The sequence below is a fragment of the Chrysochloris asiatica genome, unplaced genomic scaffold, assembly GCF_000296735.1.
Source record: "Chrysochloris asiatica unplaced genomic scaffold, ChrAsi1.0 scaffold00058, whole genome shotgun sequence".
NCBI lineage: Eukaryota > Metazoa > Chordata > Mammalia > Afrosoricida > Chrysochloridae > Chrysochloris > Chrysochloris asiatica.
In genome coordinates, this window is record NW_006408576.1 from 2,599,832 (window position 1) to 2,615,310 (window position 15,479).

Sequence of the window (15,479 nt, forward strand, 5' to 3'; positions counted from 1 at the left end):
TAATATAGCATATTGATGATTATATAGCATTTTATTATATTCATAGTATTGTCATATACTTTAATTTCTCCTGGATACAGACATGCAGTGGATTGTGGCACTCCCATTTTACAGACAAGGACATTGAAAGGCAGACATACTAACTAAATGTCAGGATCACCCTCTGAATAACACGGAGACCAGAAAATAATGAAGAACCTTTAGACTAGAAGTCCAGAGCTCTTGATTGTGAAGTAGAAGTGTCAGCTGCTATCTTAAAATGTTATTCAGCTGTCATAAACCCATAACCTAAGGGAGCTCTGACAAAAAGTGGGTAATCAGGTGAATATTGTTTCAGAACAACTGTGAAGATGGTTAGCTTTTATAACTTTGTATTAGCGGTGATCTACAATCGACACTCATGGAATCAGCAGTCAAGAAATCAAACGATGTATATTGCAATGCGTGACTCTGCTGCAAAAGACATCTTCAAAGTGTTGAGGTGCAAAGTTATTAATTTGAGGACTAAGGTGTGTCTGACCCAAACCATGATATTTTCAAGAGCCTATAATGCATGTGCACGTTGAACATTAAATCAGGACGACTGTAGAAAGATTGATGTGTTTGAATGATGATGTTGGAAAGAATATTAAAAGTGCCATAGACTGCCAGAGAATAAACAAATCTTTGTTGGAAGAAATGCAAACAGAATACTCCTTAGAACGAGGATAGTGAGGATAGTGAGGCTTCATCTCTCATACTTAGGAAATGTTCTCAGGAGGCACCACTACCTGGAGAAAGATGTCATGCTTGGATAAGTGAAGGGTCCCTGAAAAAGAGGAAGATGCCCAAAGAGATGGGTTGATGTAATGGCAGCAGCAATTGGCTCAAACATAATAATTGTGAGGATGGCACAGAACTGGGCAGTGTTTTGTTGCATTATACATTAAGCTCTTGAATCATATTTTTTTAATAATTTTCATTTTGTATAAAAATATTATAAATACTCCATTACCAGATACTTTAGTGTTAGTTTCACTGTTGAGAATTTATATCATGAAGAAAAGCATAATTAACATTTTCACATATGTCAACTATTTTTGTTAAGTACCCTAAAGCAGATTCTGACTCATAGAGAGGATTTGAACTGCTGACCTTGTGGTTTGCAGTCTAGCGCTTATCCTACAGTGCCACACTAGGAATCCATGTCAACTGTATATGTATTATAATCAACTGTTTTTATAGCATCATAGAAAAATCTGAAATATTATTCTCCATTAGAAAGTAATCCAAAACTGTTTTTATAAAAAATACATAGGACATTTTGAGAAGAGAAGTTGATCAGTATTCTAAAAACAGAGAAGTTCATATATTGACCTGGACCAATGCAAAATTTGAATGTTTAACTAGAGATGTTATACATTCATATTGTGTATACATGCTTTGGAGTCTGGATATGGTGCTGTAGGATAAGCACTGGACTAACTCCAAGGTCAGTGGTTCAAACCCACCAGTTGCTTCTAGGAAACCCAATATAAGGTCACTGTGAGTCAGAAGAAACTCCATGGCACTTAACAGCAACAGCGTACTTGATCTGAAAATTGAGGTTGACTTTCAGGTTTCTACATTCAACTAGTTTTAAATGTGCTGAAATATTGAGAAGATAACTTGTTTAATGTATGTACTTTCTACTCCTGTGACAGTATGCTCTTATTAAGGCTTGATTTTTAATTTTCAAAGGTTTCCCTCTGCAGGTTGTACATATGGGGTGGGTAAATGAGAAACTCCAAGGAACTGACTCCTCTCAAACCTTCAGACACAAGTTCTTGGCACTGAAAGGTTCATCCTTCTACATTTTCAACACTCCTCCGGTAAGGACACCTTTGAAATACAATTGGGGGCTTGTTGATGAAGTTATTTATATTAGAGAAGCAGTAATTAAACCTGATGTTTAGAGAACAAAGATAGAGTTTTACTTCATGTCATTCTCCTATTTACCTAAATGGTTGGGAAGTATGTTGCATGTTTATTAACTGGCTATTTCTTACTCCAAATTTGTAAATTAATTAATCTATTTCTTTTTTCAATTCAACCACCTATTATGATATAATCAAGTTTTTTTTGGATGTTTTTGCTTAAAATTCAGTTTGATATAGAGGTAGTTATGCAAAAGGCACTATGCGTTCGATAAAGATCAAATATGAAGGTAAGTATAGAAGTATTGCTACTAAATCATAGAAACCTTTACTAAACAAAAATAGCAAAATGAAAGTTACTGTTTCTTGACATATCCTCCATCTGGATCTATATATCTCTCTAACACTTCCCAAAGAATTATGCGGTCTTCCATTTACTTCACATCAAAACGTTAGTTTTGGCATACTCAAAAGACTCAAATTGTGTTCCTTTTAAATGTTCTTTGAGTTTGGGAAACAAAAAGAAGTTTTAAGGGGAAAAATTAGGGTTAGACAGTGGATGAGGCAATGTTTCCCAAACAAAATTCTCATAGGACCACCCTTGCTACCCTGAACAAAGAGCAGATGCAGTGTCATGGAAAACAAAAAATCTTAGTGCAAGTTTTCTGGCCTTTTCCTCATCATTGCAGTTTTCAGTTTTCTTCCTAATAAGCCCCCATTATCATTCTGTGTTTTTGAGAAAATCAGGCACCACAGATCTCCTTGGAAACTTCTTTTTTGATTGGAACTTTTGTCTGAAAACACTTTAATGGAATGAAGACAAGTTTATTACTGAGAGAACCTTGTCTGTAGACATTCACTGGTAGCAGAGACATGTTTAAATATGTTTTGTTTGAAACAGACACATGCAGGTATGACCTGGAACCCTAATAGTGATACTTTTTTACTTGCCTTCATATATGGCTACTGCTGCTGTTGCTTCTGAGTGCCATTGAGTTGGTTCTTACTCCTAATGACCCTGTAGAGTGTTTCCAAATCTGTAAATACTTACAGGAACAAAAGCTTCATCAGTCTCCCATGGAGCAGCTGGTGGATTAGAACTGCTGACGTTGTGGTTAGCAGCCCAACATGTAACCCATTATGCTACCAAAGCTCCTTTCACAAATGGCTAGAATCAAACAAAGCAAAGAAGTCTCTTTAGATATTGTTAATTTAATGAGCAAACAGTGAAATTTTAAAAGCTCTTCTTATCCCCGTACCTTTCAAAAGTTTTATTAAAATATGAGCAAACAGCTATTTAGGTTGTTGTTAATAGCAGTCGACTTGGTTCTAACGATAGTGACCCTGTATAGAATATCCAAGGAGATGCTGGTCAGCTTGACTTCTCACTTTGTAGTTGAAACTGACATTACAGTCTACTGCATTAACCCAAGTTGCCTCAATTTAGTTCTGAATGCTATAGTTCTGCAATTTTATTTTCCAAATTCCATTCATAGCATTCTTACTTACTTACCAAATTTAATATGGTAACTCTGTTTAAAAGTTCATACCTGTATCTCAAAATGAGCACTGAGTGGCTACCAATTTGCTACCCCTGCTAGAGAGTAAGATCTCCTAAAAACTTGATTGAACCTCAGCATAGTGATCCTGCTTGGTCACCTTAGAGCAGGTGGTGGGCTGGCAACGTCTTGCGGATGGGGTCCCCAGCCGATCTCCTCCCTCCCTGCCTTCCTCGGATGGCGGCTGTTTATGCTGGACGTGTGGCCAGAGACGGGTAAGGATCACGTGGAACCTCGGCAACCTAAGACAGAGCCATTGCCATGCTATGAGTTTCGATGACGGGTTGTTGTTGTTGTTAAGTGCCGTCGAGTTGGTTCCGACCCATAGCGACCCTGTACAGGGTTTCCGAGGGTGTAAATCCTTACGGGAGTAGAAAGCCTCATCTTTCTCCCGTGGAGCGGCTGGTAGTTTCGAACCGCTAACCTTAAGGTTCACAGCCCGATTTGTAACCACTACGCTACCAGAGCTCCTTTGATGACGGGTAAGACTGAGGAATTCGCACTGACCGCCTAAGACAGGCAGCGTCCCTTAAACAAACAATAAATAAGGGGGAATCTAATGCAGACCGTGCAGACCCGGTCAGGAGGTCAAGACCCTGTGGGCCCAAGTGTTGTTGACCGTCCAAACCATAGGCTCTGAGGATCAGACTTTAGCCACTTAGTAGACATAGCAAACTGTCCCTCATCTGATTATTCAGTAATGCTTGTTAGTAATCTCATACATGAGCCCTGGATATCCACAGACAAATGTAAAAACCTTCCCTAAAAGCCGAGACTGTAAATTCCAAAAAGGCAAGTTCCCCCCAACCCCCCCCAAAAAAGCTAAAGAGGATAGAGAGAAACACTGTTAACTGATGATATATGGAGGGGGATAATAACCAATGTAATGAAATAAGCTATATGAATGGTTGAATGTGAAGCTGATGATGTGCCCTGTAAACTTTCACTCAATCCAAAATAAAAACATTAAAAAAAAAAAAAAAAAGACTATCACAAAAATAAAAAGTTCATACCTGTAAATAAATAACAAAACCTAGTAGTATCTAAATTAAAAAAACAACAACAACACTGAAGGATCTATGCAAAAAGTGTTAAATGAATGTTCTGAATATTGTGAATAGGACACAATCAAGTTTGCCTATCAAACATAAAGACATTAGTATTCTTTTTGCTCCTTTCATCAATAAGTTTTAGATTGTCAAATAATTTTTTTTCATTTACATATGCTTTTTTATTTTGACATAAATGATTAGACTTTTTTTAAGCTTTTATTGTGATTTGAGTTAAAGTTTACAGGGCAGATTATCAGTTTTGACTTCAACAAATCATATTCTGTTTCATTAAAATGATTATAATCTCCTCCATATGCCATCGATTAACAGTATTTACCTCTATAGCCCCACCCCTTTATTTTGACGTACACATACCACACAGAAAATATATATTCTTTTAAAAGTCTATGAGGCACATTTTGCAAGCCAGGCTTCTACCCGAAGACACACAGATTTTCTCATTCCATGGACCTAGAGTTCTCATCTGCTCTGTCTCTCTGTGCCATTGTCTCTGCCATTGTCTCTGTTGTAGCCACTTTTCTTGTTAGTATCCTAAGCTCCACACTTCACTCAGGCTCTTCCCTCTTCATGGTTCTAGGGTCCTCTGCTCCTGAAATAAAAGTTTGCCTGCTCCCCATGTTTATTACACATCTACAGCTACACTTGTAATTATTGTACCTAGTCCTGATAACAATTAATTACAATTGAGTCATCATTCCCCATCCTATTCCCATCATTCCCCATCTCTTTTCACCAGACCCATCTGAAAAAGAGGAAAACTATTTAGTGGGGGTTCTACCTTAACCCCTTTGTTCTGAAACTAACCACACTCATGAAAACTTATAAGCCCATTACTTCGTGACTTTATATCCCCCACTTTTAGACAGCCACTGTCTAAGTTACCTATCCCTATCAACCCAGTGTACGGAAGAAGCAAGCTGGATATTTAATATGAAGAATCCTTCCCTTTCATTTGGAATTCTGAACAACTAAATCCATAAGTAAAGGTCCAGTTCATTAAATTGCAGCAACTTATACTTGTTTCCTCTATCAAACTAATTTATCTTCATCTGGTCAAGTTCTGGTCAGCAAACCATCCAAGCTAGATAAAATAAGTACTATTTGAAAGTTTGGGAATTCTAGTATGTGTCACCCAGGTTAGACCAGCTGGCCTCTTCAGTCTCAACCCCTGCCCCCCATGTCTAGGTCAGTGTCCATGGGCTCAGGGGTTCACATGTCTACCTAAACTTCAGAATAACCAGCCCTTCCTCTTCTCTCTCTCTAACTCTCTCATCTCATCACAAGGTCAATGATAGTATATATAACATCGCCAAACTCAGCTCATGTCTTCATTGGTGCATTTCTCCACTACTACACACAAGTAGCATATAATACAGAAGGTTTTTATATCCCTCACCCAGTTGCCTCTCGTGTTAATATCTTACACAACCATAATGCTTTTTTAAGAAGTGGGAAGATAACGTTGGTACAATACTATTAAGTAAACCACAGAATCTATTCTAATTTCACCAGTAAAATTACTTTTACTGTTCTAGGATCCAATCCAGGATAATACATTGCATTGTTAATTTTAATACATGCATTTTAAATAAATCAGTGCTGTGTATTTACACTAAAGAGTTTTCTAAGTATTAGCATATATAATTGAATCTCCTTAAGGCATGTTAAATAAAGCTCTTTGACATATCTTGCTAAATAAAATTTTATATAGTTTTGTCTCACCAAGTAGCACTAGGAAAGAACTTGAAATAAAAAGAAACATAAAAATAATTAAATAACCTGAATATCCACAATTCAGGCTTGGTGATGAAATACAAGCAGAGTTGGAGTATGATATATGATTCTGAGAGTAGCCATCAATAATCTGTATTTGTTGTTACTGTTTCAAGCAGAAATGCCTCATGCATTACCATTGTTGCTGTTGTTGTTAAGTGCCATCAAGTTGGTTCCAACTCATACTCACCCTGTAGAGGATTTCTGAGGAGCAGCTGGTGGGTTTGAACTGCCAACTTTGTGGTTCACAGCCCAGTGTGGATGCAATAGCACCATACCAGGAGTCATTACCATTGTTGTTGTTTTTGTTGTTAAGTGCTGTCAACGCCGTTCCGACTCATAGTGACCATGCATAGTGGGTTTCTGAGGAAAGACTGGTGAACTGTCAGCCTTGTGGTTCAAACCAACCTTGCAGTCCAGTGCATTAACCCACAGCTCAACACCAGGACTCCACCATTAGATACTAAAATTCACTGCAGGTCAGTTTAACTCATAATCTGAAGTTACGAAGAGAGGAAGATATCTCAGATTTATGTCCATCAGATATAAGACTCTTCAGCTCATCTATTAAAACAAAAAGGTATCCACCCTCTCATGATTTGGCAGAGGACAAGAGGCAAGGAAAACGTGACTAAATGTCTTTAGATAGCACAACTGAGAGTTCTTTAAGGAATCTAAATTATTCTACTGTGATGTGTCAGTAAGATTCTCATGGTATGATCGCTCTCTACATACAACATTTTAAATTATAACAAATGCCTGAAATATATAATCAAAGTCATTGAGAGTAAAAAACATAATCTATATTCATTGTCATTCTTAATTGACAAAAATTCTAAATTTTTCAAGCTCCTTGATGACAAGATGAGCAATGTAATGTGTTTTTTTATTATTATTTATTAATATCATGTTTTGTTTATTTATTTAAAACTCAGTGGCCAATTTTCTTTGCATTGATCCATGTCACAAACACCACATCATGCAAATAAATTGCTTGACCTCCTTTGCTCAAATTTGCCAGAAGCAAGTAGTTTCACCTTTTACTACCATAAATATCTTGTTTGGAAATTTGAAACCTGTTCATTCTCTGCTCTAAGGAAAAGGAATAGCTGATAAATTAAAATCGATATAACACCCAGGCTCACTAAATCCTGCATTATGTTCCATGTGTACGCACAGCAGGTCCTTAGGGCCTTTACAGATATATGCCTCCCTTAATTGTTTCCCTGCAGTTCTTCATCCAGTATTGCTTTATCCAACCTTTATATTCTTTTTGTTTATTTGTTTAAAAAGTTGTAATTATAGTTAAAAAAAAAAAAAAAACTATATAGATGTGAGTTCTGGTTTTGGCGGCAGCAGAGACAGCCAAGTATGAAAGGCTCCATGGGGGAGGGATTGAAAACTCAGAGAAGCTGCATTCACGGAACAACACCGGAGCTCTAGATCTAGCATAAGGTGCAGGGCATCAGTCTCCCACATGCACAAGTGGAAAGATCACAATATAAAGTAAAATACAGCAGTTTAGGAATTGCTGAATACAAGACTCACTCTGTGGCCACCCCGCCCGGGCAGAGTTCAGAGGGCAGGGCTATGGCCAAACCAGACCAGCACAGGGAAACATTGCTAAAAGTGGTGCAGTGATATTTTCAAACTGAGGTGTGGTGGATTCTACACATTTTTTCCTCCTCTTTCCTGTCGCTCCTTCTTTGCCCAGTCTGGATGCCTTCAAGCAGGTGGGTATGCATCCCCCACAAAAAATCCAGGGCTGAGCCCACAGTTTTCCCATGGCATAGAGAAAGAGCTTGGCAGCTACTTATGACATCAGCCTCGGTGTCTCAGCAATAAAATTAACTTATGTAGGACCCTTTACTTTGGCCTATCCAGCAAAAAACAAAACAAAACAAAAGAACAAGCCTGTCAGGCCTGACAAACAAACCGTATGAACAATCTGTAAAACCCCAACATAAAAGGATGCAAGTATCTCAAGAATTACACTGTGCACGCACAGATACCTAATTGACCTTCAGAAACAAAAATAGTAGACAATCTTTGTCTGATTAACTTCTCAATATCTATCTACACACCTCTACAGTGCTGACTAGAGGAGGGGCCAGAGCAAGTGGACTCCCCCACCCACTGCTGGAGGCTTCTAGGGTGCACACACACTGCCTGAGTAACAAGACAACTATACAGTCTGCCACAGTCTTATTTTTGCTTCAAAGTGGTGTTTTTTGTCTCTGATTTTATATTGCTTCTGCTTTAGGTACTTTTGATCACACATTTTTCCTGGATGTGGGAGCTTTTTCTCCCTATGTTACCCAAGAAGACACAGCAATCATGGCCATATAGTGAAGCTACAAGCATACCCCATAATATTCCACCATTCAGACAAGAGCCAATAACAGCTGTTAAGCATTATATGTGAAAAGGGACACCTATTTCCTGGTTATATCCACCAGTAAGCTTAATAATACAACAACAAACATCCATTTAAGCATTAAAAAACCCACATAAACACTGGAAATGACAAAGAAAACCCAACAAAAGATCACCAAACATGTCCAAATACAGAAGAGAGTAACTGAGACAAATGAGCTGAAGACAGACAAAGGCTCCCAAGAAGAGGAAGAGCAGGTTTTGGATTTTCGTGAGAAGAAATTCAGAAGAATGATATAGAAACAAATTCAAATGCTCTGAAAAGGGGTGGAGAAAAACAATGAAGAAGTCAGGAAAGTACTACAGGAGCAATAAAACAAGATTGATACAGCATTGGAAACAATTCAAAACCTGCAAAAAGAGGTCCAGATTATTAATAATAAGATATCAGAAATGGACAATACATTGAAAGGTGAAAGGAGCAGAATAGAAGAGGTGGAAACCAGAACTAGTGAGCTAGAAGACAAATTTCTCAATACTGCTCACATAGAAGAGCAAGCACAAAAAAGGATTAAAAAAAGTTGAAGAGAGTCTACAATTCATACTGGATAACATGAAAATGAACAACTTAAGAATTATTGGCGTTCGGGAACAGGAAGACTCAGAGAAGTCCACAGAGGAGATCATCGAAGAGCTTCTGGAAGAAAATTTCTTCTCATCTGAAAGATGAGAAGATAAAAACTCAAGAAGCTGAACATACCCCAGGAAGGATAGACCCCAAAAGAAAGTCACCAAGACATATAATAATCAAGCTCTCCAAAATCAAAGGCAAGGAGAGAATCTGAAAAGCAGCCACTGAAAAGAGAAGTGTTACTTACAAAGGGAAGCAACTCAGATTAAGTTCTGACTTCTCAGCAGAAACCATGCAGGCAAGAAGGTAATGGGGAGACATATACAAAACCCTAAAAGAAAAAAATCTGCCAACCAAGACTCGCTTATCCAGCAAAACTATCAATCAAATAAGATGGTGTAATCAAAACATTCTAGGATAAACAGAATCTAAGAGATTTTGTCAAAACCAATCCAGCACTTCAAAACATACTAAAGGGAGTTCTTTGGACTGAAAACCAATAAGAACAGATACAACCAGTGATTGACAGGCCTGGCAACACCACCTGAAACCCAGATGACAGATAGCAGAGTCCAGAACAGAACAAAACTACAACAGCGAATTCAAAGGAGCTGAAAGGTCAATCGAAGATCAAAATAATATCAAAGTCAAAGAAGGGATAAATATGGAACAGAGATCCAGATAGTGAGGATGTCAGGTAGATTACAAGATACAGTAGAGTCTCTTAAATGGAGAGAAAAGTTAATAGACTATAAAGTAACCCCAAAGAAAGTTAATACTTTACAACCTACCATGAAAATTAACTTCCAAGCAGAACAAGCAAACTTGAAAACTAAGAAGAAACTGACAAGAAATAGCACAAAAAACACACAAACTCAGCACAAGAAGGCATGCAGAACAAAGGAACGAACAGCACTACCAAAAAGTTAATATAATGGCAGCAATTAATTCACACCTATCGATAATTACATTGTCAATGGATTGAATGCACCAGTGAAGAGACAGGGAGTGGCAGATTGGATAAGAAAACAAGGCCCTTCAATATGTTGCCTGCAAGAGACACATGTTACACACAGAGACAAAAACAGACTAAAAGTTAAAGGATGGAAAAATCATACCTAGCTAACTGCAACAATAAACAGGCAGGAGTGGCAATTCTAATCTCTGATAAAGTAAACTTTAAGACAAAAACCAGCATAAGAGATAAAGATGGATCTTATGATCAAAGGGTCAATTGAGCAAGATGACATAACCACAATAAATATCTATGCTCCCAATGAAAAAGCACCAAGATATATGATGCAAACCTTACTAGATTTGAAGAAAGAAATAGAGAAATCTACAATTATAGTGGGAGTTTTTAATATACCACTTTCTAAAAGGAACAGAACAAGCAGAAAGAAACTAGGCAAAGTTACGGAGGAACTAAACAGCACAATCAATCAACTTGACCTAGTAGATGTGTACAGAGCATTCAACCCAACAACAGCACAATATACTGTCTTCTCCAGTGCACATAGAACATACTCCAGAATTGACCTTGTGTTAGGTCACAAAGCAAGCCTCCATACATTTACAAACATCAAAATATTACAGAGTATCTTTTCAGATCACAATGCTAAAAAACTTGAAATCAACAATAAGAAGACTAAGGAAATAAAGTTGAATACATGGAAACTGAACAACACCCTGCTGAAAATTGTCTGGGTAAAAGAAGATATTAAACGTAAACTCATAAAGTTCCTAGAAATGAATGAGAATGAAAACACAACATACCAAAATCTTTGGGATACGGCGAAAGCTGTGCTAAGCGGACAGTTTATTGCGATAAATGCACACATCCAAAAAGAATAAAGAACCAAAATTAGCACATTAACACAACATCTCCAACAATTAGAAATTGAACAACAGAGGGAACCTACAGTCACCAAAAGAGAAGAAATAATATAGATAAGAGCAGAAATAAATGTGATGGAAAATAGAAAAACTACAGAAAGAATCGACAGGACAAGAAGCTGGCTCTCTGACAGGATTAATAAGATTGACAAACTATTGGCAAACCTAAAAAAATAAAAGAGGGAGAAGTTACAAATAATCCGCATTAGAAACCACAGGGACAATTTCACAACGGAACCAAACGAAATCAAAAGGATAATAACAGAATACTATGAAGAGTTGTTTGTACTCCAACAAATTAGAAAACTTAGAAGAGATGGATACATTTTTAGAAAAAACACGACCTACCAAAATGTACACAGAGTGAAGTACAAAACTTTTACAGACCCAGAATAGAAGAAGAAATTGATCAGGTCATTAAAAAATTCCCAACCAAAAGAAGTCCAGGCCCAGATGTCTTCATTGGTGAGTTCTACCAAACATTCATTTGGAATCAGAAAACCAAAAAAGAAGAACACGGTCAGCATTTCTCAAGCTGGGGGAACTAAAGAAAAAATTCAAGCCTCAATTTTCGTTATTGAAAGATTCTTTGGGCAAATTATTGAATGATGCAGAATGCATCAAGAGAAGATGGAAGGAATACGCAGAGTCACTCTACCAAAAGGAAATGGCTAATGTTCAACCATTTGAAGAGGTACCATATGATCAAGAGCCAATGATACTCAGGGAGGAAGTCCAAAGTGCATTGAAGGAATTGGCAAAGAACAAGGCACTAGGAATTGATGGAATACAACTTGAAATATTTCAAGAAAGTGGGGTGGCATAGGAGGCACTCACTCATCTCTGCCAAGAAATTTGGAAGACAACAATCTGGCCGACTGATTGGAAGAGATCCATATTTGTGCCCATTCCAAAGAGAAGTGACCCAATGGAATGCGGAAATCATCGGACAATCTCTTTGATATATCAAGCAAGTAAAGTTTTGCTAAAGGTAATACAGAAATGGCTACAATCATACATTGACAGAGAACTGGATTCAGAAGAGGCTGTGGAACGAGAGATATCATTGAGGATGCCCGATGGATCTTGGCTGAAAGCAGAGAATATCAGAAAGATGTTTACCTATGCTTTATTGACTACACAAAGGCTTTTGATTGTGTCGATCATGACAAGCTATGGACAACATTGAGAAGTATGAGTATTCCAGAACACTTAATTGTACTTCTGAGGAATCTGTACCTGGACCAAGAAGCAGTTGTTCGAACAGAGCATGGGAACACTGAATGATTTAAATTTGGGAAAGGTGTGTGACAAGGTTGTGTCTTTCACCATACTTATTCAACCTATATGCTGAGCTACCCAAAATGGAGGGGCCTATAAAGGCAAGAAGTGACTGTGTTATAAGCTTTCAAGAGGGAGCCTAGTTCCAGATGTGGTGGAGGAAGGTAGAATCACCACTGAAATGATTTCCAATCTGTTGGGACCAGACTGGCGAAAGGAAATGGGGATAAGTCTCTTATGGTACAATAGTGAATAATTGCCATCAAGACTGACTGTGAGGATAATTGCCATCAAGACTGACTGTGGTAGATGTTTTTTGATTAAAGGAGGAGAGTGATTGATTTTGCAGCCCAGGAGAGAATGTCCCTGGGACCACCAAGTGAGAAGAATGGAGAGCGTGACCCTACCCAAAAGGCTAGCAATGGAGACAGAGATAATGACATGGACAGATGGAGTGCCTGGGGACACTGGTCTCAGTGAGGGAGAAGGGCTGTGTGCTGGTGGCTGGGGAGGGGGGGGTGTCTGTATGATGTACTATTTGGTTATTTGATGATGCATAGAGGGGATTGTAATCATTGCAATGAAATGAAATATGATAGAATGAGTGTAAAGCTGATGTTCTCCCATGTAAATGTCAAAATAAAAACCCATGTAAATGTCCAAATAAAAACTTAAAAAACAAAATTATATAGATGTACTCTATCTTTTCATAGACACCTTAGGTTGGCCTGACACTTTGGAAGTTAAACTATTGGATATTTGTGTTATGAATTGCCAAACTCAGTTTACCTTCTAGAATGAAAGAAGTAATGAATGAGAAGTTTGATGATTAAGGGTCTAGTCCAAGTCCTACCATTTTTTTAGTATCTCTAAATTTTGGTTTCCTTTTGAAATGAATTGGAATTGTATAGACTGATTCTGGTGTGGTGCTATAGAATTAGTACTGTACTGTGAACCACCAGATGGGAGTCTTCCTGTTTTCAGCCAACCCTCCACTTTACAAAGCATAATATCCTTCACCAGAGACTAGTTCCTCCTGATAACTTGCCCTAAGTATGTGAGACAAAGCACCACCATTCTTGCTTCTAAGGAGCATGTTGGCTGTACCTCTTACACTACATGGGAACCACAAAACAAGCACTTCAAACCCAACAACTGCTCCTCGGAAACCCTGCACAGAACCCACTTAAAGGCACTTAACAGCAACAACAACAAAGAAGTTCAGTCTCAGTGACTCAAATGCTGTTCTAGTGACCTGGGAGAGATCAAGTACTACAGAGAATCTCTGGCCAATTTTGCACTTTAAAAGATATGACTGAATTTGAACATAATTCTAATAAAGTTATTTAGTTTTTTCATTGCAACTGCCGATTAAAGTCCCATATGTGTTGATAATTACATCTGATCATTAAAGCCTTATTTGACTAATGCATAAGAAAATTTGGAAATTGCATCTTCTAAATCAGTTGGGATCAGGCAGTACATTCTGTCTTCTATTTTGGCCTTAATTTAGGAGTTTGCAGAAAGCCAGGTACTTTGCAGGAAATGTTTATGTTCTCAGAAGTAACTTTTGCTGTAGAAATAATGAGATTTAGAACATGACCTCCAGATAAAAGTTGCATCTGCTTAATGAGGTTTTTAAATATGTAGTTTTTGAAGTTTATGTTTTGAGGATTTTGTTTTTTCAAATAAATGTAATGGTGATTTAAATTTACCAGAGCAATGGTTTCATGATATTGCATGATTTTAATTTCATTTTCATTTTCAATAAAATGTCTTCCTTAGTGAAGTGTCTGTTCATGTCCTGTGCCCATTTTTAAATTGGGTTATTTGTCTTGTAATCTTGTAGAAGTGTTGTAGTTTCCTACGATTTTAGAAATTAGTCCCTTGTCTGATATGTCATTGTAAAAAAAAATTTCCCATTCTGTGGGCTCCGTTTTCTCTTTTGGTGAAATCTTTTGATGTACATTAGTTTCTACTTTTTAATTTACCCCAACCATCTATTTTTTCTTCTTTTGTTTGTACAATTTTTACAATATTTGATAATATATGTGTGCCCTGTATTAAAGCCCTTAAATTAGTCCCTCTTTTTTCATTGATGGCCTTCGTAGTTCTGGGATTTACGTTTAGGTCTTCAATGTATGTTGAGTTAATTTTGGTATATGGTATGGGATAAAGGTCTTATTTCATTCTTTTGCATTTCAGTTTCCAGTTTTGCCAGCACCATCTGTTGAACAGACTCTCACCTCCACAATCAATATACTTTGGCCCTTTGTTAAACAAACGTCAGTTGGCTGTATGTGGATGGGTTAATATCTGGGTTCTCAATTCTGTTCCATTGATCTATGTATCTTTCATTGTACCAGCACCAGCCTGTTTTGACCACTGTAGCCATGTAGTAAATTTTGAAATCAGGGGATGAGAGGTCTCCAAGTTTGTCAATCTTCTTAGCAGTGCTTTGCTTATCTAAGAGCTCTTTCCTTTCCATATAGAGTTTGTAATAGTTATTTCCATCACTTTAAAGAATGTTGTTAGAATCTGCATTGGGATTGTGATATATCTGTAGATTGCTTTGGGTAGTGTTGACATTTTCATAATGTTAAATCTTCCTATCTAGGAACGTGGTATATTCTTTCATTTTTTGTAAATCTCTATTGGTTTCTTGTAGTAGTGTTCTGTGGTTTTCCTTGTCTTTTGTTTCTCTGGTTAGATTTATTCCTAAATATTCATACTTTGAGTGGCTACTGTAAATGGTATTGTTTTCCTAATTTCATTTTCAGAGCTGTCATTATTTGTATAAAGAAATTCAACTGAATTTTGTGTGTTGATCTTGTACCCTAAAACTTTGCTGAATATTCCTCTTTTGGATTACTTTTCATTGAGTTTGAATACCTGTCCATTGGTCAAGTAGCTGTCTTCTAAATTTCTTGGCATTGACTGGTGAGTACATCTAGTACTACATCCATTTGTTGAAACATTTCAATTGGTATTCTGT

The 15,479-nt window shown here is 37.4% G+C and overlaps 1 protein-coding gene across 1 annotated transcript in view; it reads left to right on the plus strand.

Annotated features, from left to right (window-relative positions):
- The window catches only part of SNTG2 (syntrophin, gamma 2), a 624,924-nt gene that overhangs the window by 382,309 nt on the left and 227,136 nt on the right, over positions 1–15,479 (plus strand). The window contains exon 13 of the mRNA XM_006863995.1: positions 1,734–1,850. Coding sequence (XP_006864057.1) covers positions 1,734–1,850 — 117 coding nt within the window. The remainder of the gene's footprint in view (positions 1–1,733; positions 1,851–15,479) is intronic.